Genomic DNA, 27,646 nt, shown 5'->3' with positions numbered 1-27,646 from the left:
AAAAAAAAAAAGGATGCTTATATCATATCACTACAATTCTGGTACTACCAACCTGCAGGGAAAAGCTTTAGATGAAACTGGCTCTATTTAAACAGACTTGACAGAACAATTAAAGTTGCCAAAAGTACAAACTTTCTTTTCCAGGGCTTCCTACCATGCTGATAGTCAAAGGAAACTGTTCCTTACACACGCTTCAGGTTGGGACTAAATAATTAAGAACATCTATTTATTGAAGGGCTTAGCAAACTGAGACATAGCTTTAAATAAAGGAAAAGAAAGACCGTAGTTACAAGTTTTATTTTCAAGGTCTGATAAATTCCCCTGTTGGATATCAACATTTCATGCTATGCTACTCACAATTTATAAGTATGAAAACTATTTTTACTAGTCCTTGCTAATAATGTCTCCAGGTCCCCTGACGTAGCACAAGGCACCAATCAGTCTAACAGTTGTAGAAGAACTCCATAAGCACAAAGCACATTTAACATTAAACAGATGAAAACTAATCTGAGATCTTGCCTAGGGACTTGCTTTCAAACATTTTCATAATTAGTCACTTGCTATCAAATTTGAATTAAGGGCATCTATATATAGTCACCTTACTCCATCAGAGCAGACTTTACATGACAACTGAGGGACTTGGGAAGAGAGGCCCCAGACAGCTGGCCATCACGCCTCAGGCAGTTGCTGAAGGCATCGAGACACACTTTAAAAAAAAATAAACCACAACGTTCTCTATTGCTCACTCATAACTAGGCCTCAGAGGCTATTCAGTTATTTTCCAACATTTAAAGGCACTACATTATCCTAAAAATACCACGTGTGTGGTATCTCTTCATATCCAGATGTATCTTAAGAGGAGGAATAGCTAGTGGACCCCAAGCATAACAAGGGGCCATTTCTACTCCAAACAGCAAACACCATCCTGCTTCCAAACCTGATACATGGTCCCTCAGAAAGGGACCAGTGTAGATGTGAGCACAACCTTCCGAAGCAGACATTGTCTTGGGTGAAAAACCAGTGAACAAAATGTTTAAACATACTTACATGAAGAAGTATTTGCTCCTTCGGTTGTTACTGATATTCTAATGGGTGACTCTATAAAACATAAAAGTGGAATGAGGCTTTGTTGAGTCATGCCGCTTGAATTCTGACATTAGAAATTGGCCTGGCTTGGCTATCAGCTAGAAAAAGAGGACTAGAAAACAGTGCAACAGAAAAGCTGAAGCATTTCAAAGTCAAAGGAAGATACACCAATCCAAAGACCACAAAGAAGTATTTGTGTAGTCCAGATCCAAAGACTTAAAAGAGATAACAACGGAGTGGGTCCATCCGCGAAGATACCCACACCGACTGCTGTATGCTCTTCCTAGAAATACTACTGCTCTAAACAATCCGCACTACTGGAGACAGAGGCAGGTCCTTCTCTGACATGGACGTGGTCTTGGTCTTAAGAAACGTGAAACCAAAAAAAAAACAAAAAAAACGATCCTTAGACTCAGAGAGAATGAAAGTCAAATTTCATAAAAAATAAAAGAAGGAGGACAAAAATATTATCAGGCAACTTGGTCTGCATAAACATCCTGAGCAAACAGAGGGCTGAATCAAGTCCATGCAGAATCTACTAGAGGAATTACATAGAGATTCAAACAACACATGCTCAGTAAGTACATGATGCAATCATTGGGGAAGTACAGTAGCAAGATTCTCTTAGATAGCAAGGGTAAGGAAGGAAAGCCAATATAAGTACAGACGTAGCATAAAACATAACCCATGCAAAAAATAAATAAAAAAAGTATGGGACCTATGGTTTTTTATTAGTAAGAAATGAGAACAACTTAGTATCAAAGAAGGATTGAAATTCAGCAGCCAGAAAGTTATAAAGATTCAAGCCATATATCACACACATATCAGAAAATAAGAGTTACAGTCTAAATTCCCAAGACAAGCACCACATAAATTTAAAAGCTCAGGCTCATAACAGCATCTACTGGAGTCAGATAAGTAAGTCTCTATATTTAAAAGAAAAATATCTGAATGAAAGGTGAAAAAATTCAGATAACAATTTTTTCTCTTGTTCTTTCCTATTCCCTTCCCTTCCTCCCTCCCTCCCTCCCTCCCTTCCTCCTTCTCTCCCTCCCTCCCTCCCTCCCTTCCTTCCTTTCTTCCTTCCTTTCTTCTTTCCTCCTTCCTTTTTCTCTCTATTACCCAGAAAAGTAAGATTCTATTAGAATCCAGGATCATTCGACCCTACAACACAGAAATTTACATCTTATTAATAACCCATGAATATGCTCTAAATGTGGCCAAACCAGTCTAGGATGTAGAGATATTTAGCTTTTATGACTTTTGACAGTGACTTGAAGGGAAAATTAAAACCCAGTAAAGGTATATTGTGTGCAAAAAAAAGAAAAAAGTAATATTGTGCCGTGTTGCATTATATGGCTTCCCACAAGGTTCAACAAGCTACAGGCTATAATAATAATAATGATGTAAAAATTAATGAAGCCAAAAATTTATATATTTTTTCAATTTATTTTTTATTTTTGGTGACAGAGACAGAGAGAGACTGAGAGAGGGACAGATAGGGACAGACAGACAGGAAGGGAGAGAGATGAGAAACATCAGTTCTTTGCTGTGGCACCTTAGTTTCTCATCTATTACTTTCCCATATGTGCCTTGACCGGGGGCTATAGCAGACCGAGTGACCCCTTGCTCTAGTCAGAGACCCTGGGCTCAAGCTGGTGAGCTTTGCTCAAACCAGAGGAGCCTGTGCTCAAGCATTTGACCTCGGGGTTTTGAACTTGGGTTATCTTCATCCCAGTCTGGTGCTCTATTCACTGTGCCACCACCTGGTCAGGCGAAGCCAAAACTTTAAATATGGGGTAATGGAAAGAGTACTGTGTGCCCTGGCCAGTTTGCTCAGTGCCTAGAGTGTCAGCCCAATGTGCAGATGTCCCAGGTTCAATTTCTGGGCAGAGCACACACGAGAAGTAACCATCTGCTTCTCTCTCTCTCCCTCTCCACCTTCTCTCTCTCTTCCCCTCTCTCAGCCAGTGGCTCCTTGTCCAAGTGTCGGCCCTGGGTGCTGAGGATAGCTTGGTTAATTCAAGCAGCACCCCCAGATGGGGGCTGCCAGGTGGATCCCAGTCGGGGCACATGTGGGAGTCTGTCTCTGTATCTCCCCTCCTCCCACTTAAAACAACAAAAAGAGTACTGAGTTGGAAGTATCTGCTTTTCAGAGCTTGCTATTGACCTAACATTCCTAATGCTTCAGTCTTTTTCATTCGTAAAATGAAGAAAAATAATGTCTTGTTTCATGAATCTGTTGTCATTATGAAATGAGGTATAAAAATCTTTGTATACTATAAAGTATCAGAAAAAAAGCAAGTTGTTACACCTTGAAGTAAGTTTTAAATCTAGGTCTGCAAAAACTTGTTTCCAATTGAATATTAGTTTTAAAATAGTTTAAACTTTTGTTTAATATATAATCACAGAGGATAAGAAAAAGTAAAAATAGTTCAGTTTACTAATAAACTTAATCTTAGCTAGTAGAGAAATGAATGAATTATGGTTATACATGTATTAATACAATTGGGTTATAAGCAGTGAGAATCTTCTCAGACTATAATTGCTCTCAGCAAATATTATTGACAACTGAGAAACAAAAATAAAAAAGCGACAGCATTTGAAAAAGTCAGTGGTTGTTTTTTTTTAAGTTTAGTGAGCTGCAACTGATCATTAGGAGCCCAGAGGCCAGATATCAGATATTGATACATTATCCAGGAATAAACTAGGATGAATGAGAATAGAGAGAACCGAGGAAGCTAAGAAGGATACCCATAAAGATATAAAAACTGACTTTATAACCCAGATGTCTCCTTGAATGTTCTAATGTCACTACATAGTATCTAGTCATAGATTTCTTTTCCTTGTGCCTGCCTCTCAGGCTCAAGTTCAGACATACATCAAGAACTGTAGTCCACTGAGCAAAACCCAAAGAGGCAGAATTAGCTGGAGGAAAATGTTGGGGCAGAAAACTGGAGAGCTGAAATGGGAATGCAGAAGGGGTTCTGATTAGTAGAAGGAGCAGCAGCCAGCAGTGAGGTCTGTCATTCAGGTTAGTTAAATCGGACGAGCTTCTTTTTTCTTACCTGAAGACACATAGGCTCTTTCAGTTGAGGCTGGCATGCCAGCGGTGATCTCTGCAAAAAAGAAAAGGTCATAGGCTATTATGATGTACAATCAGGAGTCTGGGAACCAGTTCCACAGTCTGCCTTCAACCTAAAAATGAGCGTGAAGAAAGAAGTTTATCACAAGGGGGTGACGAAACCCAGGCTTTATCCACACGGGGGGAGAAAAGCAAAAAGAGACTTTCCAGGCAAGCAGTTCTTCTTTCTTGAGCAAAGAGCATAAAGTGAACTGTGCTAGAATAATTAGGAAGAATTCACTGCCCACACTGAGGTCAGAGACGGACGGTATATGACAGAGGTTGAGGGTTCCTGCTCAGAAAGGAAGTCAGAAATAGCAGAACTAAGAAAATCAAATCTGTAGTCAGAATTTTTAAATGATGACTTTTGGAGAATTCCATTTTTGTTAAAAAACAAAAGCAGGCAACGTTTCTAGTTGGGATTGATGGAAAACATCACGTCCTGGCATTGAGCTTGACATAAAGTTGTCAATAATAATCAAGATGGGTACCCGATCATAAGGTGGACATTTCAGCTGCTCCGGGCAGGACACAGAATAAAGTAGGCATCACTCATCTCAGGAAAATGAAGAATGAGCCTGCACACTCTGGACACACTGTGATCATGGGAATTCGGACAGTCTTCTTCAAACTCTGTCTTGCTTTCTTAGCACCTTTATGATGAAGTAAAAGAATGATTACATTGTCTAAAATTCTGTGTTCATGCAGTCCTTCTGAAAAGGATTTTTCAGTTGTTAAGATTTAATATTTTCAGTAAGGCAGAGTTGTATGAAGCTTGGAAAGATGTAGAGATGCAATGACGAATATCACTCAACCTTCACTGCGGGCATAATTACTGTTAGATGACTTAATAGTATTTAACTATTTACTAACATGGACAAAAAGGTAATTTGAATCCATTATGATATATATATATCATACATTATATATATGTCATATATTATATATATATACATTACAAAAGTTACTAGATCCTATTTAAATCCTGAGCAGATCAAACAGGCTATCAATTAATAGCCTGTTAATCATGGAACTAGAAATATTCCATGAGCAATATAATCATTTTTTAATATAAATATGACCATTTAGGTTTCTATGATAGGACTAGTCCAGTAGGTAAGAGAAATTAATTTAAAGTGGCAATATTTTTTGAACCTCAGAGGCTTCACCAGAGGTAAAAGGTTTTGTGAAATTGAAAGGAAAAAAAAATAGCACATGATATTTAAAAGGGATGCTAAAGAATAAGCATAAGGTTAAATATGAATATATCAAAGACCAGTAATACACCTTTAGTGACACCAAGTGTGCCTTTCTCATACAAATTAAGTACGGATGTTTCTCTCTAATCAAGCATTAGGAGGACAAACTATTCAAGGTGTGAGATTATTATCAAGCCACCAAAGCTGCCTACATAGGTTCTTATACACAGTAAAAATGCGACAGTGAAAGGAATCAGTATGTGAGGGCATAGGATAGCCTTTGGACTTCCTCATACAGCAGGCATTCAAAGAGGGTATTCTGAGTTGGTAAGATGACAATGTCTGTTTTCAAAGTAGCTACAATGAGTTTTCTTGATTTAGAGAAAATTAAATTGCTCCTCTTTGGGGGAAATTTAAAGAGGTTTATATATATATATATATATATTTTTATCAAAGATGTACAGCATTTGTCTTTCTTTATGAACACCTAGAAGGAGATCCGCATTCCCAAGCAAAGTGCCCACATTCAAAAAGATGCTTCCTCATTCTGTCCTTCAGGATCCATCAATGACACGACAGCCATACGGAAGAAGGAAGCTCAGGGTCACAAGACTTGGGCAAACATCCCAATCTCAGCATGAATAAAAACTCTTCACATTTATTTTTGACAAACTAAGTAGTTGGTCTCCATGACCTTCCAAGAAAAGAAAATCAGAGCTTTTCTATGTTCTGCATAAAAGATCTCATGTTAAAGGAAAGGTTAATCATAACGATTCGTTTCTTAATGGAAAGTTATGTTAAAATACCAGAACAGGAAGTTACTACAAAGATGTATCTGTACAGAGACAACTTAAAATAACTTCCATTCTTATAATTAGTTATTTATCCTGGAGACCTTAAAAAATATCTATAATGATTTTAGTTCCAAATAAAAACTTCTGAATTATCGTGGGGGAAATACAAGCTCAGAAGTTATATACTTCTATACCGAAAGAATCTTGCTAATAGGAAGAGTTAATCTTTTTATTAAAACCACTAAGCAAGAATTTTTATGTGTTTTGGGTAGGATTCATAAATTTAGAAAACAAATTTTTTATTATAAGGGTGATTAAAAATAATTTCATCTTAAATTGCAAAATAAAAAAATATTAAGTCCTGCAATGTCCTTGGTATTTATGTATCACAATTTCCCACAGTATTTGGAATGTTAAATTTATTAATTTATAAAGGACATCCCCTTCATTAGTGCAAAATAATGAGGATTTAGAAGCATCAGGAATTGAACATAACTGAATTAAGCAACTTATGCTGAGTAAGCAAGTAAATATAAGGAACGTTAGTCTATTTGTAATGTTTGAATGCTTTTTTAGCGAATTTGATCTAATCTCCAAGAAAAGTTGCAGAGTCTGAATACAACACTTTCAGAAAAGCAATTTTTCTAATCATTTATATGCATGACTTGTTAGAGACTTCATCTTGAGCATAATATGAGCATTGTATAAAAAAATATAACTATTTAGCCAAATATACATATACATATATACAAACATACATATGATGTTTCTGTGTGCATCTAAAAATCAAATTATATAACTCGGTTATTCTAAAATTAAAGTCCATTGTTGTGCATACAAAACATCTGATCAAGTATCTTCTTTAAAGATTTAGGATGGGCACACATATATTCACACTGGTAAAGATAACTTCAGGAACATCTTTGAGTGTGAATTGTGAATTATTGCTCATAATGAGAGCTTACTTTAAAGTGATTGGGAAATTTTAAAATTAATAAATGATGTAGAGACATGTTAGATACTATGCATAAAAAGACAACTCTATTGCATTCATATTAGCTTTCTTGGGACTCCTGCACAATACACCATACAAGAGGACTACTACACAAATTGACAAACATATTTTATATGCTTATTACTATAACTATAGGTTGTTCACCAATACCACAACATTTGCAAAAATATTGCCAACTTGGGAGAAAGGGTGCGTTTTTTAAAGGACCAATTCATATATTAATAAATTTCATAGAAATAATATTTCTGCTCATCATGAATGAAACAGCTATTTTATTATTACGAGTCCAATTGTTCCTATGGGATCTTGACACTCACTCATACAATTTTTCTCTTGATTAAAAAAAAAATCTAGTAGAAGATATGATTGATTAGTTGTATATTCTCTTGTATTAATCTTTTAAGAGGCGGCAACATTTAGTTAATTTGAAAACCAGGTAGGTTCTCCTCCTTAGTCTGATACCCAACAGTTTTCATAGAGCTTCTTAGCTAAGAATTAATTTGCAAATTAAGGTCTCCTAGACAAAAAACAAGGCAAATATATAAAATACAAATAAACATATAGTGTATGAGCTTTGTAAGCATAGTGTATTTGGCTTTTTAGATGGCCATCTCTGAATTCATAAAGAAAATCAACTTGCATCCATCATGAAAAGATTACTTCCTATGAGATCCTTCCTTACATGAAAACTCAACTGGACTTTGTCGGGTTTGCATAATCCCTGAAGTAATTGGCAGCATGCATAGGTTTAGACCCATCTACTATATGACAAATTCTTTTTTCCAAATAAGGGAGGATTAAAAGTATTGGAAAAGTAGAACACATATAAATTTCTAAATTATAGCTTAACAAACTGATTGGTAATGTGTATTTTATTTTCTAAATACTTGAAAATAAAAGAAATACAGTCTTTGTTTTGCTCAAGCATAAAATGATTCAAGGGGATTTTTTTCGTTGTTTTTATTTTAAATCACTTTATTTATATCTAGTTGCTACTCTAAGTAGAATTCAATAATGAGTTTCATGGAGGAAAGTTCTGAATATTGAATAGAAGACTTTTATGACATGCTAATTTTATTCTAATAGTATAGAGCTATCTTAATGAGATTAAAAATATCACACAGCAAGGTCATCTTGTGCATTTTTTCATGATTTTTCTGGGAAGAAAAGAAAACAGTTTCTCTTACATGTCTCTTAACCTCTGCTATCCCTCCTGGAATCTTATACCAAAATATATTCTAAACATACTGGCTCAAGGAAGGCACCTGTGTAAGAATCTAAGTAAAAATCCCAAGGACTCTTTTGCATAGGATGAAATTAGGGTAATTAGCTCCAGCAATAGACCAGGATCTTTCACCAAGGTTACTTGTAAAGAATTACCAAACCACAGTTGTGCATTTACTAGAAAAACACGGGTGAGTTAACAGACAACACAAAATAAACAAAATTACATGTATTTTGTAGAAACATAAATTAAAACCTCAAGAAAGTTCTATGTAACATAATATTTTGATAACATTCATACTTTCAAGCATTTTATTTTTTTCTAAGACTCCAACAGAAAAAGAAATTCTTGAGAATTCCACTCTCTCAGCCCAAGGCAATAGTAAATGTACATTAGGAAGAGACTGTTTAGCTATGTAGCAATTTATAACCACAGTAGAGTGTTCTTTTTCTCTTTGAAAGAGTGTTTCTGTGCAACCTTTGACCAGACTCCTAGGGATACAGGGATGTAACAACACAAAGCTAGTGCCTCTGAGCCTCACACAGCTCAGGACCCAAGCTGGCTTCTCTGATAACCAGCCTTGATCTGAAGCCAGTCAGTTCATAGACAGCAGTAGAATAGGGTGAAGGATCAGAAAGAGTACTTATTTTCCTTTTAGCTGCAGTATAACTAAGTCTGTGTGGTCTAGTGAGAAGTCTCCCACTACACACAAGGCATTGACCTCGTCAGTCAGGGTGCCTACCAAGCCACTGACTCTGATGAGCTGCACTCCTCACTCACTGCCTCTGAAAAAGGGAGCATTTCAAAGAAGTCTGGTTTCTGGCTCCTCTCTCCCTGATGAGCCCGTAATGGGCACCTGACAAAAAGGCAAATGATTTGTAAGCTCTCTCGGTCTTTCCACGTGGTCTAGTACAGTAAATCCTACCAATTCAATTCTTGCTATGGGAAATTTGATTTGGGAATGAAGGAAACAATTACAAAGAAGGAGTTGAAACTGACAGAATACCTTAAAAACAACCATGAAGAAGAAGAAGATGATCAAGTAGGATCATGACTAGGTCAATGTCAGGGATTATGAAGAAGCAAAGGTGAGAGCAGGACAGGTGAGTATACGAGAAACAGCACAAGAGTCAAGAAGCATCTGAGGCACATGAAAGGCACAACAAAAAAGAGCCACAAACTTTCCTCTTTTAAATTCTTAGAGATGCCCTGGGTACAAGTCCACACCCTTGAGGTCCAGTTATAATGAAGCTCTATGTCTTCCCCGTGGAATCTCTTTCTCCTTATGCCTCACACCATCATTTCAGTTTTTATTCTTTACAATCTACCTTAAATGCTAGTAAACACACAGTAAGGCATACTGTGAGCTCTACTGGTCCAAGAATTAAAGGACTCTGGGTTCATCTCTTTTGCTGCTAAATATCTTCTTATCCTGAATGTGTCTGTCTTAGGACACAGTAGAAGTCTCTATTTCTTCTTCAATACAATGAAAGGGTTGGATAAGGATGAACTCTTCCTAATGTTCGAAGAAGAAAATAAAAACAAGAGCACCTCACACTGTAACTGAGATTCTTTGTTCTCCTGCAGATATTTTCAATAAGCCAATAAAAACCCATTCCCTGAAGAATTTTAGTTGGTTGTTTACGAATGATCTTACAATATTCCACAAACTCCTCTTTATTCTTGTCAAGTAAAAAAGATGTTATTATCAAAAACATCCCTACTTTCATTTCCCTACACTATAATTGGTCAATAATATGTATTCAAAATCAAAACCAACTCTTTAAATGAATATCAAAAATGATGTTTCTTTTAGGAGAAGTGTGAAAAACCACATTTTCAAACTTCTGGATAAACAAAGAAATCCTATGGGGTTTCTTTTCAGAAATAATACAGTGTTAAATAATTTATTGCTTAATCCCATAAAACAGAAAACATGGAATAAGCAATATAATACCACTGTTATACTCAATGAGACCATGACACTTCTTCTAATTTTATTTTCCTGGGACTTTATGGTATGCATAGCTACATAAATCTAATCCAAGTGTCTAAATCATAATTCAATAGCATTTATCAGGAGGAGACACATTGAATCAAGCCAGTGACAGAGAACAAGCTACTAAAGGTGGTATGATAGGAAGAAATTAATTTATAAATTTGGGTTTCAAGTAGCATCCTGTAAAATTCCACATGGGAGAAAAAAACTAGCAAACATCTATCGCTTAACCAGTGCTGACTAAAAAGTAAAGTGATGTTATATTTACTCATATAAATTTTAAATGGCTTATATATTTTTAAACTATAAGCACAGCTCCTAAAAATAGTAATGGAAACTACTTTTCACTGTCATTTTTTTTTACTCTCTCTGGAGGGAGGTCTTTAAAATGAAAGTAATGAACTATGACTACATTGCAACAGAGCGATTCCTTGGGAAGACTAGGAATTAACCTGGATTTTCCCAACCCTTCCATATAATTATCTCACTCCCTTCTGTCTTATACTATTAAGTCACTGACACAAACTACACACATCTGTCTCCTATGGGGTAAAACCTTAAGGTGACTTTTATTCTTCCTTTGCTGGACTAGCATTTTCACATTGTCACTTTAAGAGATCAGGCTTTGATGTGGCCTCACTTCCCCATCTATTACCTAGCCACAGTGCAATTAGGCTTGATTTTATCTCAGAAGACAGGCTTGTGAAGGCAGCAGTAAAGTGCCTCAATCAGGAAGAGAAAGAAGTCCCCAAGGTTATGAAGTAGCACTGTTGCTCACTGGCAGAGCACGGTCAGCTTCTGCACGTGACTGCACCTAGTGGTTGAGTATTGGGGTGTCGTGACCAGAGAACCACCGGCTGTGGGTCTCTTCCTTTCCTTGGATAACTCAGAGAAGTTGTCATAGGGTGGGTGGCAACTGCTACCTCCTCAGTCACTAATTTGTTTAACAGATATCTCCAAAATCTGGTCTCAGGAAAGAAGAAGCTGAGGCCTACTCATAATAAGAAATGCTATGCCTCGATTCTCCTAATTTCAGCATGAATAGGCCTAAAAACAAAATAAAACAAACAAACAAAAAAAACTAATAGGAAGAGTAACTTTCTCCTACATAGAGCCAGATGTATTAAAAATCATTTAAGCACTTAAAAATTGCAAGACTAAGTCAAGTTTGTATTGTTTACACACACAATGTACACACACTTACTTTGCAAATATTGATATATACAATACATATAAATTCTGCATATACATACGTATTCGGTAATAAATACACATACAACATAAACATATCCTGTTGCTGATAAGAGGCAAAGACTTGATGGCCTTCCTGGCTATCTTAAGAGGAGGTACAACTTTTTTCTTTAAAATCCTTTTTTTAAAAAAAAAATCTGTGTATATTTCAGGTCTATGTCCCCTCAGGGAAAGGAGAGATTTTGGAAGAACATATAAGATACTTAAAATAAATGGAGTTTTTGTGTATAATGAGATTTAAAACAGCAATGTATTCTAAGTCTCACCACACAGCTTGATTACTCCTCGAACAGATTAAGAAACAGAATGCAGAAGGACATCGCTTACCATTGGACTCCACAATGGTGATATTGGCAGAGGCACTGTCGTTTCCTAACTTGCTGATCACTTGGCACCTGTACTCTCCAGAATCAGCCAGTGACGCCTTGTTAATGCGAAGTTCTGACTTCCTAGAAGATCAGGACCAAAGGGGTATAAGATTATTTCACAGAAATACAATGATCATCAAAATATATTTCTCTGTAGTTTCAGAGTCCTCAAACTCCTCTCCGTTTTACACACACCACATAAAACACAGCCTCCTAGCACCTCCCTAGATGGTTTTTACCAAGAGTTTAAGTGAGGCATATTGCACTGAAGTTACATCATAGGTAAAGTCTTAGTTTTATCACCCAGATCAGGAATTCTAAAAACAGTTTTCTCTAATTTTTGTTTTTTTCCTCTACCGCAACCATTATGCATCAGATTTGTTTCTTCACAACCCAACTGGTAAATTTTCTTTCCTCTTTGTTTATAAATGTCACCAGCCACTAGGTCTAAGGAAAGTATATTTTTAAAAAAAAAGTATAAAATCATCTTTCACAAATCTGATAAGGGCAGTCCCTTAAGGCTAGACTAGATTAAAATGCTCTGCACTTCTTTCTTAGTAAAGTAACATCAGGAATTATGTTAATTTTGAATGAAAAGGATTTATCACTTCCAAAAGAAAGGAAATGTGCCTTTCTTTAAGATTCTCATTGCTAGGAGCATAGCACCATGCAAATGGTTCTTAATGTTGAAATCAATATTCATGCGACATAGCACACACACACACTTTTAAAAAATTCTACACATTAAACCAACATTCGGCACTCTTTGAACATGGGCAGCATACTGATTGTATCTGTCTATATCTTACTGTTGCACAATCGCCTATAATTTAAACAGTCTCCATGACTTCAAAACTCAGAAACAGTGGGATTGGATCAGCCTTTACCAAAATATTTTATTTTATTTTATGTGTTTTTTTTTCTGTAACTTTTTTAATAGGATGAGGTGACTGCTGCAATACACAGCCTTTTAAAACCTCTTTGTGGATTCAAGACTGGTACTGACTGCCTGGGCTCTTGAGAGGAAGACAAGGGTCAGAAAAAAAGGCAGGAAACAAAGACAGTAATTCCGAATTATATGCAAAAGTCCCATAAATTACACCTTCTTATATTTTTAGAGAACTTTTGGGTCTTTTGTCATGTGATATTATTAATTTAGAGCAATTATTACAAATTTAGGTCCTACTATTCTCCTCTATTCTATCAAACTGAATCATCCCTCAGTTCTACACGTAAGTCTCACGGTCTTCTATCTTGGCGGTTTTGCATGTGTCATTTTCTCCTCCTCAAATGGGAACCCCACCATTCTAACCATCAAGATATTAGCAACATGGTCATAGAAGAACGATCTCAGTGCCAATTCCTTCATCAAAACTTCCATGATCCTGTAGCTGGAGCTGCTCTCTCCTTGATCTAAATTCCAACAGCCTTGAGTACCTCTCTCATGACCCTCATAGTGCTTTCAGTGTGTCTTTTCTCTCAAGTAAGGACACACACTTTAGAGGGGGAGTCCATAATTTAACCTTCTCCGTATTCACCCATATGCCTTCTCAGTATCACTGTTTTGTCCTTGATGCACCCTCAAACATTATTAGATAAATGTGTGAATAAATGAAGAAAATATTTGGATGTTCCCACTTAAGCTCTCTGTAAGACATAATGTTCCTACTCTTGGCTGTAGGAAAGCAAGATACAATATTAAGAGGGCAGAGACAAGCAGAGGTCATCCAGATCAAGGGGAGCAATAGTCAAACCAACATGTGGACTGAAATATTAACTTCATTAGCTATAATTCAACAATAGCTACATATAAACTTGAGAAAACAAAGTGTGTGTCCAAATAAGTTTGGAAGACATTAAACAAAAACAGGCTTTCTTTATTTTTGTTTGTTTTTTTCTAAAGCCTACATGATTTCTCAAAGCCTTTAATATGTTAATGTATTCTGACTCTCCAAGAGGGAGCTATATTACTGTCTCTCTAACTTATTTGATGGTGGAATCTCTGTCATTCACATGGCTTCCTGAAAATAATGGTCTACAGAATGAAGTTGATAAAAAGTGGACCTTGTTTATCTATGTAATGAGGGGATGATCCAAGGACCATTTAATCAAGAATATTTATATATTAATCACAGAGGTTATTCATCAAAATTTCCCTGAAGTATATTTTTGTAAACCAATATAGACCATTTTGATGGGAAGCACCTTAGCAAGCAGATATTAAGATTTAATAATAAAATGTAATAGCTTTTAAAATTATCAAAATACAACAATACTAGGATATTTATCCCCTATAAAGTCTGTTAGCTTTTAAGTATGGCTTGGAGTATTCAAATCTAGTGCTTTTTAATGGATTATCAGGCTTTGGCCAGTTGGCTCAGTGGACAGAGCACTGGCCTAGTCTGCGGACATCCCAGGTTTGATCTCCAGTCAAAGCACATGAGAGGCAACCATCGGCTGGTGCCCGGGGCACTGAGGATAGCTCAGTTGACTCAAGCATCAGCCCCAGATGGGCGTTGCCAGGTGGATCCCAGCTGGGGTGCATGTGGGAGTCTGTCTCACTATCTCCTCTCCTCTCACTTTAGAAAAATGAATTATCAGCTATCTGTATACTTTGTTCATATATGACAAGTTTCCTTCATGACAGACACCTATGAAGAATAATGAGAAACAATGGAATAAATAGTACAATAAGCTTGTCAAGCCCAAAATAGAATGCTTAGCTGAAAAAATGTTCATTTACAACCATGGAACCGCTAACAATAATTGATAAATAAATTATGAAGAATGTTAGGATAGGGAATAATATACTGGTTTTCAACACAGGGAAAAGTGAATTCCTAAAATAAGATAATAGCAATATTTTTTGTTAAGCCCCAAAACTCTAAAACAAGATTAAAACAACATCCCAAGAACATACAACCCAAGATTATGATAATTCTAAGAACACCCCTTCTTTTATATTTATATAAATCTAGGAACAGTCCTTTATGATATGTAAGGAGTTCTTTCTTGCCCCTGTGCCATTATTATTTTAACTATTAAACTGAATCAAACCATAAGAAACATGGTAATCAAATTTATAGTTAACATAATCTTAAAGGCATAGTTCTTAACATCAAAATTCTCCAAATAGACCTGGGCAGTGTTTCCTGGAATACTATTCCAAGTAATGTAAATAAATGTTATGCTTAAAAAAGAGAAAGAACAAAAAAAATAGAATTTTTTTCTATGCTCAGATACATGTTGCATTATACAACTTTAAATTTATTTTTTACAACAGTACCTCTTAGTTGTTTTTATGCAAATATGTACTGTGAATTTCTAAGGCAGGCATGCCATGTGGCTAAGAAAATCTTTCTGTAGCAGAACACCCACGGGAATTCTAGTACTGAACATCAGTGGGCCAAAAACCAAGATTCAATTTAATCAAGATAAGCATAACAAATACATTCAGGTTCAAAAATCAGTAGCAGAAATACAGGCTGGAAGGGACATGCCTTGACAACAATATACACAGAGAAAAAAGGGATTTCAATTAGTCATGCATTTAACATTAATTCATTTAAAAAACTATTGAAATAAGAAAAAAAAGAGGGGAAAAGCAACTTCTGCAATGTTTGGTCAAAAACAGCATAAATCAAATCAGATAAAAGTCACAATACACTGCTCACAGGCTAGGTCCCATCTAAAATATTGAATTTAGCTTTGAAGTGGCATTTGATGAAAAATATCAACAACTAGAGAACTTTCAAAGAGAGTGGTCAGAATTAAATAGAGCACAGGGAAGATTCTGTTAAAGAAACTGAGGTCCCCCTGGCAGGGAGCTACAAACAAGATCTGGGTAGCCATTTTAATGCATTTCATGATTATCATCTAGAAAAGAAAATTATTTGGAGAAGCTCTTTTTTTTTTTTTAATTTTTCTGAAGCTGGAAACGGGGAGAGACAATCAGACAGACTCCCGCATGCGCCTGACCGGGATCCACCCGGCACGCCCACCAGGGGCGATGCTCTGCTCATCAGGGGGCGATGCTCTGCCCCTCAGGGGCGTCGCTCTGCCGAGACCAGAGCCACTCTAGCGCCTGGGGCAGAGGCCAAGGAGCCATCCCCAGCGCCCGGGCTATCTTTGCTCCTATGGAGCCTTGGCTGCGGGAGGGGAAGAGAGAGACAGAGAGGAAGGAGGGGGCAGGGTGGAGAAGCAAATGGGCGCTTCTCCTATGTGCCCTGGCCGGGAATGGAACCCGGGTCCCCCGCACGCCAGGCCGACGCTCTACCGCTGAGCCAACCGGCCAGGGCTGGAGAAGCTCTTGCAGGAGAAACTATGTCTTAGAGGAAAAAAGAGGGCATATTTTAAATGATATTCTAAAAACATGAATAGGGTGTCTTGTGAAAGAGTTAGGTTTTCTTCTTTGGAAAGGCTGGAGTCTGGATAGCCACCTGTCAAGCATATTCTAAACTAGAATATCTCTATGCAGAGAAAGATTAAATTAGATCAGTGCTTTCAACTATATTTACAAAATAAAAAAAAATATCATTTTAAAACGAAAGGTTAAATCAGGGACTTATATTTAAAAATATGTTAAAGAGGGGAAGCATTCAAGTCAAGGTGGTTGGTAACCCATTTTTGCAATCCAATCAAAACAAGATTCTCCAGGGAAACAATAGGTAAATCACTAATTTAGATGCTTTTTATTAGGGTCTCTTTGAATGCTAACCATATATTTAACTATAAGATTCTCCAAATCTTGTGTTCTAGTGTGGGAATAGGAAGTATTGCAGCAAGAGAGTAGAAACAGGAAAACCATTCTTGAAAATGTCATATTGCAACAATTTGGGGCTTTGATAAGTATGGATACAGTGGTCTTGTTTTACTCTTAACAGGCTACCATATACAGTCTATATGAAGGACGTTAACTTGATAAAATTACTGAATTTCCCTTCCAATCATAAAATTAACTTTCAACTCTTTAATTGATGAATTATCTGGGAATCTGAAAGGGGTTGATGTTCTGGGTGATTTTCATTTTCTAAAAGTATTAAATGACTTAAATTATACAAAGTGTTTAAAACAATGCTTGAAATATGATAAGCTTCTGATAAATGTTAGCTGTTATAACAACATACTATATTCTTGCAATGTATAGATTTTTATAATAAGCATGTACTAATTTTGAAATAAAAAATACATAACCAATTAATATAAGATCTGAAACAATAAATTACATAGAGAAAAAAAACAGGCACTAAACTCATAGATATTGGTCTTAGAGAAGATTTTATGAATTTGACCCCAAACGCAAAGAACACAAAAGCAAGAGTAAATGAATGGGACTATGTTAAACTAAACGGTTTCTGCACAGCAAAAGAAACCAACAACCACACAAAAAGGCAACCAAGCAAATGAAAGATGATATTTGCAAAGAACAGCTCCCATAAGAGCTTAAGGTCCAAAATATACAAAGAACTAAAAAAAACCTCAATACTAAACAATCCAATTAAAAAATAGGGAGAGGACCTCAACAGACACTTCTCCCAAAAGACATACAAATGGCCAACAGATATATGAAAAGCTGCTTTGCTTTACTTCCCCAGCTATGAAGAAAATGCAGAGCAAAACTATAATGAACTACCATCTCTGACATCTATCAGAATGGCTATTATCAATAAGACAGGTAATAACAAGTTTTGGAGAAATAGTGGAAAAAAAGGAACCCTCATTGCCAGCTGGCAGGAATGTAAACTGGTACAGCCACTATGGAAAACAGCATGGTGGTTCCTCAAAAAATTAAGAATAGAGTTACCATTATGACCCAGCAATCCCTCTTCTGGGTATCTACCCAAAAATCTGAAAACATTTATCCATTAAAGGAGCCAAATATTGTATATGATGATATGACACTGGGTGGTGGACACACTATGAAATATCACATATTAGATCACATATTAGAAAAATCTACACTTGAAACCTATATAATCTTATTATCTAATGTCACCCTAATAAATATAATAAAAATAGATAAAACAAAATATAAAAGAAAATCATACAATGTAAAACTAATTTAATACAAACTGATTTATAAGTAAAAGTTCCAAATATTAATTTTTTTATGTTCCTACAATAAGTGCTCACTAACAAGATGGATTCAAGGTTCCAATGCCAGATAGCTACTATCTCGGTTTTCTGATTTAGCTTGATTCTTCCACTACAGTTTACATTTCAAGACAACTTAAATGTATAGGGGGATCAGTTTATGTAATTCTGTTCCTCTGATCTCTAAGGAATCATGTGTGAGGTGTGTGTGTGTGTGTGTGTGTTTATGAACACGGTTTCAGATACTGTAGAACTACCAATAGTAAGAAAGGGTAGGGCATCATAGACAATTATATTCTATACCAGGCACTACACTGCATGTCTCGCATAAAACCATATAAAATAGGCACTTGGTATTCTCATTTTATATGAAGGAACTGGAGATTTTTCTTACACATAAAGGTAAAATGACCTCCCAGAGCTGTTAAGCTAAAAAGAGGAGAAAATATGCATTAACGTTTTCTATTATTAAATTTAAAAAAGAAAGAAGGCCCTGCAACAATTTAACAGGATAAATATTTTTTTAAGAAATTTGACCAAAAAGGTAAAGCCAATTTAAAACAAAACGAAAATAAGTAAGATCAGAAACGAAGAGCCAAGACAAAATTAACAAGTGCAGCCAAAAGTGTGTGCCTTACACTAGCAATAGGAAGTCAGCCCTTAATAAGGCTCATATTGAACAGATATTTAAATGAGACCAATCTGACAGCTCCAAATATGAACTTGCCCCACACCATGCTCTTTACCTAGTTTCCTTCATCCACATCACGCACCAGGCTAAGGAAACAAGAACAAAGGAATGAGCAGACACATACCACTGGGGCAGTTTCCATTTCTTTTAATTGCTCCCACACATCGGTTGGCCAAATAAAACAAACAAAGGCTCAAACGTGAACCCCAAATCATAGGAAGAACATGTAGGAATGCAGTTTATTAGTAGGAGCAAGGAGTAGAAGAGAGATAAGACTTTACAAAATAATAGAAATTGCATACTGGTTTGAAAGCTTTTCATAACACTAAGGGATTAAGAGGAAATCCTGGCTGCTATGAACAAGCTAGATTATAAAATGTGAAAAAGAAACCTTAGACTAAGGACTGGGAGAGTCAATGTTTTACTTAAAGAGAAACCCTAAACCTCACTCTAAAATTCAACTCTGCTTGGTGATAACGATCTAAAGAGAAAGTTCATAGCTTCTTGGCCTTTCTGCTGAGATCAAGTGTAGTAACATTAAGTTTAAGTCAAGTGACCAAGTAAGTAATCACTGCAAACCATATCTTGGTAAATTATACATACGTAGATGAAACCGAAAAATAAGAATGTTTTATTAAAGACTTCACTCTAAGCCTAAATATGTCCCTAGCCTTTTGTTGTGACTTCACTCTAGATAGTATTTATAAAATCACAAATATTTATGAAAAGACATATGACAGGAAGTCAGACCAATTTCATACCAAATATTATCATCCATTAACATGAGATTTATAAGAAAGAAACTTAACTTCCTTCATTGTTAGGATCTTAATTTTAAATGAGTATAATAATATCTATTCATCCTCTTGATATTTATAAGACAACTTGAAATAATAGAGCAGCTTGCAAATGTTAATTAACTTTAGGTTCAGTTTGGTCCTGTAAGCTTAAAAAAAATGACAATACTAATTTTTTTTAAAAGGATACAACTTCAGGAATGACTGAACACCCAATTCTGAAACCTGACAAGTGGATCACTTATCAAGTAGCTGCCCACTTTCCACAAAATGTCCTATTTGTAGAAGATCAAATATGTTAAACATGATTCCTAGAATAATTTCCAGATACATAACTTGAATAAAATGTCTTTTTCCCCCCATTTAAATCTCTCCAGCAACCCTATTTTTTAAAAGAAGCCATTGCTGAATATTGATCTATCTGGTATAATGGGATTTTATTAATATGTAGACAGTGCTCTTAGCTGTCTGGACCTATGAAGCCAATATGAACATGCTTTTCTGAATACTAATGATACTTTTATATGTCATCCAAGCCATGTAACAAATCACCTCTTTAAGGGAATAAGAAAAGAGTACTCTTTCAAAACTGTATTTATTCTAAGCAGCTCACTTTTATTTTTTCGTTTTGTATTTTCACCTTATCTACCCAACTTCATTTACTTCTCTCTCTAGGAATCCTCATACCAATATCCTTGCAATCTGCAGACACTTCATTCTGTTCCTACAGCCTAGATGGATAAACCTCCTGTCCCTCCCTCCCACCTCCCCTTCTTTCTAGGAAGCCACAACTGTCCCTGACTGCGTCCATCCCGATCTGTGCTAGCCTCTTTCTACAGCATCTCATGATAATTACTATTGTACAATTTAAAACTGAGTATTATAACTGCTTACATTATAACTGTTTATATATTCCTCTAGACCAGGGGTTCCCAAACTACGGCCCGCGGGCCACATGCGGCCCCCAGAGGCCATTTATCTGGCCCCTGCTGCACTTCCGGAAGGGGCACCTCTTTTATCGGTGGTCAGTGAGAGGAGCACATTGACCATCTCATTAGCCAAAAGCAGGCCCATCGTTCCCACTGAAATACTGGTCAGTTTGTTGATTTAAATTTATTTGTTCTTTACTTTAAATATTATAAAATAAGATATGTGCAGTGTGCATAGGGATTTGTTCATAGTTTTTTTTATAGTCCGGCCCTTCAAGGGTCTGAGGGACAGTGAACTGGCCCCCTGTGTGAAAAGTTTGGGGACCCCTGCTCTAGACCAAGCCTCTTCAGAGCAGGGCACATGTATAGTTCACATCTGCATATCCAGCCCAGGGTCTGACACAGAGCAACTCATCCAATAAAGGGTAAAATTTCCCATCCATTCTTCTACTGCTCCAATCTGCCTGGCCTCTTAACAGGGCCAGCTGCTGACTGTGGTTCCCGCTCTTTTCTGTAACGGGCCACACACACACACACACACACACACACACCCCTGCCACACTCACTCAGCCAGAGAGAACTCTCCCTTCAGCAGAGTCAAATCCACCCCCACCCCCGCTTCTCCCAAAGCTCTCAGCATCTCTCTTCTCAGAGCCCAACTACTTAGTGTCAGTAACTTGCAAGTGACCATTTAGTTTTATTGTCTAAATACAATATGCTAGGTATTTCATCCAGGTAATTAAATCCTGACTTATGATAAAGTAGGATTTACCTCAATATAACTAATCATTTTCTAAGAGATTGTTATTTGTAAATCAGTAGGCTGCTTGACAATCTTAAAGTTCCCCAGCCTCACGTGTTTCAGCCCAGAAGCAATGGAATTCCTATGCTTTATAAGAATGTGAACTAGGTAATTGCTATACAATCTTCCAGCCCCTAGGTGTAAAGATATCAGCTTATGTTCTTCCATTTCTCCACAGTTCTAGCATGAATCTTTTCACAGGCACTTAAATATCATCGATATCATGTGACTGCCACAAAGAAATGAATGAGACATTACTTTGCATATGTAGATAACTAAATTTCTACTAACTCGTCTATTTCATAAAAAACAAAACAGATACCAAAATCTATCTAAGATTATTTTTTAAACTTCTTTATAAAAATCAAAATTACTTTTTTAATTTATTACTCTATCTCCTACCCCCTCCCCCCCCACACACATGCACACAGTATTTATAATTATTTATTTATTTATTTATTTATTCCTTTTAGAGAGGGGGGAGAGAGAAAGAGAGAGAGAGAGAGAGAAGGGGGAGGAGCAGGAAGCATCAACTCCCATATGTGCCTTGACCAGGCAAGCCAGGGTTTTGAACCGGCAACTTCAGTGTTTCCAGGTTGACGCTTTATCCACTGTGCCACCACAGATCAGGCCATACAGTATTTAACATGAATGTGGCATGAAAAAATCCAAGAAAGAGATTTGTGTTCCAGCTTAGTCTTACCAGCAGTGTGACTCGACAGCCCTTAACTACCTCTGGGAATGTTATAATAAAAAAATATCGTATGAAAACACAACACTTTACAATATTGCTTTGCGTAATCTCTGAAGTACCACCTGCTGCAGAAAGTGATACCCATTCTTCCCCGCACATTCTGTTTTACTTCCAAATCAAGGGATCTTCCTGACTCGGTAACAAGAATAAGCAGTATAGTTCATATATCTAGAGAAACTAGGAAAAAAAGTCCTAATTATGGTTATTATGGCAATTAAACGCTTTGGGAAAATTAAATTAAATTTCCATTATAATCACACTGCTTTCTCGTGAGTGTGTGACAACGTTTTGGTAGATGCTCTATAAAATCAAAACACATGCTTTGGTTGCTTCTGTTATCATTCCTGGGATTTTATCAGAATCTTCTGAAGTGGGAGCAAGCTTTGAGCTTGGACCCACTATTATACATGCCACATTGATTAAAGGACTGCTTCTAAGCAAAAATCCAAAATAGTTATCTCTTCTCTAACTTCAAAACACAGTTTGATATTAGAAGAAAAATTTCTTAAATACTGAAATATTTATAAATAGTCCAGAGATTTAAAAAAAAAAAAGAGCATCATTTTGAGTGGGTACAGATCACACTCTCCAAGATGTTACAGGAACCACATGAAGCTCTTCCAAGTATGGCCCTCCTCAAGGAGGGCGGAATACTTAGGAGTGACCTGCTTTTTTAATCTGCTATAGTGGACCTGTAATAAACTTGTCAGTTAAAAATTCTTACTAGGTACAATTTTATGTATCAGCTTTTCACTTGAAAATAGTTTAAATTCAACTGATTATATCTGAACTATCATATTTCCATAAATCTAGGTATTTGTTGAGCTATGTAATGAAATTGGGATTTTGAATGTGTAAGGCCTTCGTACTCTAAATAGCATTTGTCTTATTTTGAAGAAATTGACTTTTGGGATCTAACCTATTGCTATTACAACAGCTACCATGAATTCTGTCTTTCTTCATCCCTACAGTCTATCGCCCCACCCTATCCTATCCTTATCCAGAAGGTTTAAGAATCAAACACTTCAAAATATTTCTGATATAATGATACAATTTGTGGTCGTTATACAATGAAAGCTCTTTTTATTTATTATATATCATGTATTTGGTAGTATATTTATTAAGATGTAAGTACTATTTAATTTTAATTTTATTTTATTTATTGATTTTTAGAGAGAGGAGAAAGAAAGAGAGAGGGAAGATGCAGGAAGCATCAAATCATCATACAGTAGTTGCTTCCTATACATGCCTTGACCAAGCAAGCCCAGGGTTTCGAACTCATGACCTCATTGTTCCAGGTCTACACTGTATCCACTGTGCCACCACAGATCAGGTAAGACTAACTAATTTTTCATCTTGTGTCATTCGATTGCTAGGCATTGACTATGCTGTTATATGCATTAACTTACCCTGGCTTTTTTTGTATCTTGATGTTTTGTGGTTTGTTCTTTCGGTTTAATTCATTTCCATTCTTGAACCATTTGAATCTGAGAGAGGAGTACTCAGAAATGGTCTCACACCGAAGCACTAGTTTGGAGCCTGCCGCGGACTCCTGGCTTTTCATCTCTTTCAATCGGAGAGGCAACACTGGAAAGAGAAAGAAAAAAATTTCTGGTCACCCCATAATCTCTTAAATGGAAACATCAAATTTCTGATCAAGACACCATTCTCAAAGGTATTATTATCTGAGAAAAAAGAAACGGAGTGAGGAGAGTCAGCCAAATGTATCTCAACTTGAAAGGGATTAAAATGCTCTGACAAAACATACTCGGGGGAAAAAGGGAACCAGATTATAAAATTCTTCAAAAATATTTTAGGTAGTTATTTCCTCAATCTTTACGTTCTCAGACACCATTAAAAATCCTCAACGGTGGTCATTTCAAAGAACCAGAGCCTGTGCTGAAGGAGAATATGTAGGTGGGCTCTTTCCATCCCAGATCACAACTGGTCCTCACAGTTTATGAGCAGGTACAACAGGCACTCTCTCCATTATTTAAGTGGGGAAGTTTAATTTCAGAGACAGGTAAGCGACTGACTTCTCCAAGGTCACAACTATCTAGAAGAGTCAGGGTTGGATTATCTTATCATCAGAGGTGGTCCAAAGAACAAACAGAACCCATAAATCTTAACAATGATCCTTTTCTGAAGACAAAAATTTGTTGGCAACATCACTCTTTCACTGGTATTGTCCCATGAGACAATGTATGACCACTTCACCACACTCACATCGAATTATCATTTTGGCTGGATTTAGCTCTTCTAAATCTTCTCAGCAGAGACTGGGAGTACTCAGATTGTGCATTAATTTGTAGAATACTTTGCACTCACCAGCTACATACCATCTGTGTTTTAAGCAAAACTGCTTAAAAGAGTATCTATTTTCTACTGAAATATTTATGGACAAAATGTTATAATATCTGAGATTTGTTTCAAAATAAGATAGTGGTAGGAAATGGATAGGCATAAAAATTAAAGAAATTTTCCAAGTAGTTGACCATTGTAGAAGTGGGGCAATAGGTACACCTGATGGTTTGTAATATAATTCTATATAGCATTCTAACTCTTTCATAATAAAACAGTTTAAAAATAAAAAAAATAATGAATAGATTTTTCTCTGCACACAAAATTTCACTTAATAATCAACATAACAGAAAATGAAATCTCTACAACTCTATTTCCACTGAGTCTTAGAAAACCCAACTACAAACCTACTTCTGCTGAAGTTTAGGAATTAACAGCAAGTCCCGGGGGGGGAGGGGCGGTAATGCATCTGCCTGATCCAGCACAAAATTATTCACTGGGTATGGCAATCCACACTCCAAGGACAGCAATCGGAGCCATGTTAGACACGGGCAGGAAATGGAGTTAGTCCTTATTCAGGGTATGTTTGTTTTTCTACAACGCTGCCCTCACCAAGTTAAAAAAAAAAAAAAGTCAGGAATGAGCACACAAAGGTTCTAATAAATTTCAACAACCACCATTTGAATGTTGTGATTTCTCAGCAATGCTCCTACAATTACACGTCCTGCTTTTATTCATGTGGAGGCTGGGAGATGAGGTGGAGAAGCAGGCACTCTGTGTGGAGACACAGTAACAGCTTAGAACACTTCTCACAGTGGTTCTCAGCCTTCGATTCCTGATGGTTTCCTCTGACAGCCGGACAGGAAGATTTACTTCCACAACAGATTTCCTGGGAGTCTTCGTGTCAAGATGAGGTTCATGAATGAATCTCTTGTTTTGGAGGTTTTTTTTTTTTTTTTCAAAAATTTTATTTATTCATTTGTATTAGAGAGAGAGGGGAGAGAGAGAGAGGAATAGATAGAGAGAGAACAGGGGGAGGAGCAGGAAGCATCAACTCCCATATGTGCCTTGACCAGGCAAGCCCAGGGTTTTGAACCGGCGACCTCAGCATTCCAGGTCGACGCTTTATCCACTGCGCCACCACAGGTCAGGCCTGTTTTGGAGGTTTTTAAAAACAAACTAAATTCTTATCGAGAGAGTAGTGTCTGTATATTCCTAGGAACTCTTTAAGATCATTTTCAATTCTGGAAATCTGGTGAAGGCTTTTAAAGAAACAAATTTGGGGAAACTAAGTAATACCAAAGAAACTAGTTTTCATAAGAAAAATCACCTCATTATTTTATGTATAGAGTAAAAAAAAACAAACAAACTAGTTTGATGTTGTTGTTGTTTAACTGGCACACACAACCAGAACTCGGAAGACTCGTTCCCCTGCCTCCTCCACACGTGTGCTTTATCAATACAGTCTGAACACAAATGGACCAAGCTGTTTTCTTTCGTTTGAATAAATAATTTAATGCCACTTGCATCTCTTTTTCCCTCCTTCCTCTTATCTCCCCACCCTCCTGTCTTCATTTGTATGTTTCTTACTTCCTTATTAAGAACTTTGATTTCAAACATAAGGAAACAATTGGACAAATTCAAATTGAGGATTTTATTACAAAACAACTGATCCGGAATTCAAAAATGTCAATGTCATAAATCATAAATAATAAAAGGCTGTGAAACTGATCTAGATTAAAGGTGTTTAAAGAGATATGACAAATAAATGGAATGTGTGTTACATGTTGGATCTGGCTTTATGAAAAAAAAGTTGTTATAAAGGGCATTATTGAGACTATTGGGAAAACTTGAATAAAGGTATTGTGTCAAAATTAAATTTGTTAAGTGTGGTCACTGCATTATGATAATATAGAAGAACGCCCTGTTCTTAGGTAATATTTACTGAAGTTTTTAGGAGTGAAATGTCATGATGCCTACACCTAAATGATTCAGCAAATAGGAAAATACACACAGTGAAATAAATTTTAAAAGGAGTCTTGGTTTCTCTCATTTTTTTCCTTGCCTTTCACATCTGGTCTTTCTGCTGTTGAATAAAAAACTCAGGCTTACATATTTTAAAGTCTTGGCTAAGTATTCAGTCATGAAAAAGATTCTTGGACATATTTGTGATATAATTTAAGAATGTAGCTCTTTAGATTATATTTCCATAGAAAATCTGTGAGTGGCATGGCACTGAAATCCTCCTGTGGCTCAGTCTCATCATCTTGACTTTAAAGCTCTAATTCTACTAGGTCCTTTGGTGGAAGGCTAGCAAGCACTCATCTGGCAGGTCAATGTGCAACCTTTTCTCTGGGGTACAGCCTTTGTCCTTTAAGAGAGGGTCTGTGATGTAATAAAGAGATAACCTTCAGATAGAAGGTCCTTCTTAGCTAAAATATCCACTCCCTAAGCTGACCCTCATATATGAACAGTTCTTAACGTTTGGGATTCGAGTATAGCCCTACTGACAAGCCCGAGTTTCTCTCTCTTGCACAAAGTTTCAAGTCTGTCAAAAGGCAGAAGCTTCCAGCTCCTCTGACTTTGCATCCCTAGAAGTCCACATGTAATAATGTCTCCACTATGTCCTTCAGGGGAAACCATCTACCACACGAGGACACCCTCTTCGGAGAACAGCTCTTTTCGAGAATTAACTTGAGGTCTTCTACGACATAAATGTAGAAACAAATCTGCACCACCGACAAAGCCACACGACTCCATTCTTAGCCCTCGGGTATCCTGCTGTGAGCAGTACATCCTAGAGGATTACCAGACAGCGTTCTCACATTCCTGGTGGAGCCCAACCCAGGGTGCTGGAGACTTGGCAATACCATGAATTCTTCTTCATCTTCTCACATAACCACACTGATGGAATACCTCTTCATATTTCATAGACTCTTTACAATAATGAAAACCAATATTGAATATATAGCATATATGATTTGCGTATTTCTTTCTCATCTATCCATAAGACAATTTTAATAGAGCAATAGTTCTTTTCATTAGATTATAAAATAATACCTATATATTAATAGAATGTATTTTAAGTGTATACATGTTTCTGAGCTACGTGGTTTACTCACATGGAGAAATTTTATTTCTTTTATGGAAAAAAGTCTAACTACTCTACTAACTACTTTCTAATACTCAGGTATAACTTTAAAAGGCCAGGGCAGTTC

The 27,646-nt window shown here is 36.5% G+C and overlaps 1 protein-coding gene across 4 annotated transcripts in view; it reads right to left on the bottom strand.

Moving 5' to 3' along the window:
* Positions 1–27,646, bottom strand: part of NRG1 (neuregulin 1) — a 1,091,963-nt gene that overhangs the window by 145,122 nt on the left and 919,195 nt on the right. For 3 of the 4 annotated variants that reach the window (XM_066235615.1, XM_066235614.1, XM_066235616.1), the window contains exons 2-5: positions 23,537–23,714; positions 12,021–12,142; positions 4,155–4,205; positions 1,048–1,098 (exon numbers count right to left, since the gene is read on the bottom strand). In XM_066235615.1, coding sequence (XP_066091712.1) covers positions 1,048–1,098; positions 4,155–4,205; positions 12,021–12,142; positions 23,537–23,714 — 402 coding nt within the window. The remainder of the gene's footprint in view (positions 1–1,047; positions 1,099–4,154; positions 4,206–12,020; positions 12,143–23,536; positions 23,715–27,646) is intronic. The other variant, XM_066235619.1, reaches the window with a different exon arrangement.

Source organism: Saccopteryx bilineata, chromosome 6 (genome assembly GCF_036850765.1).
Source record: "Saccopteryx bilineata isolate mSacBil1 chromosome 6, mSacBil1_pri_phased_curated, whole genome shotgun sequence".
NCBI lineage: Eukaryota > Metazoa > Chordata > Mammalia > Chiroptera > Emballonuridae > Saccopteryx > Saccopteryx bilineata.
The sequence above is the reverse complement of the archived record's forward strand: the minus strand, read 5'-3'. Positions and strand labels throughout refer to the sequence as shown.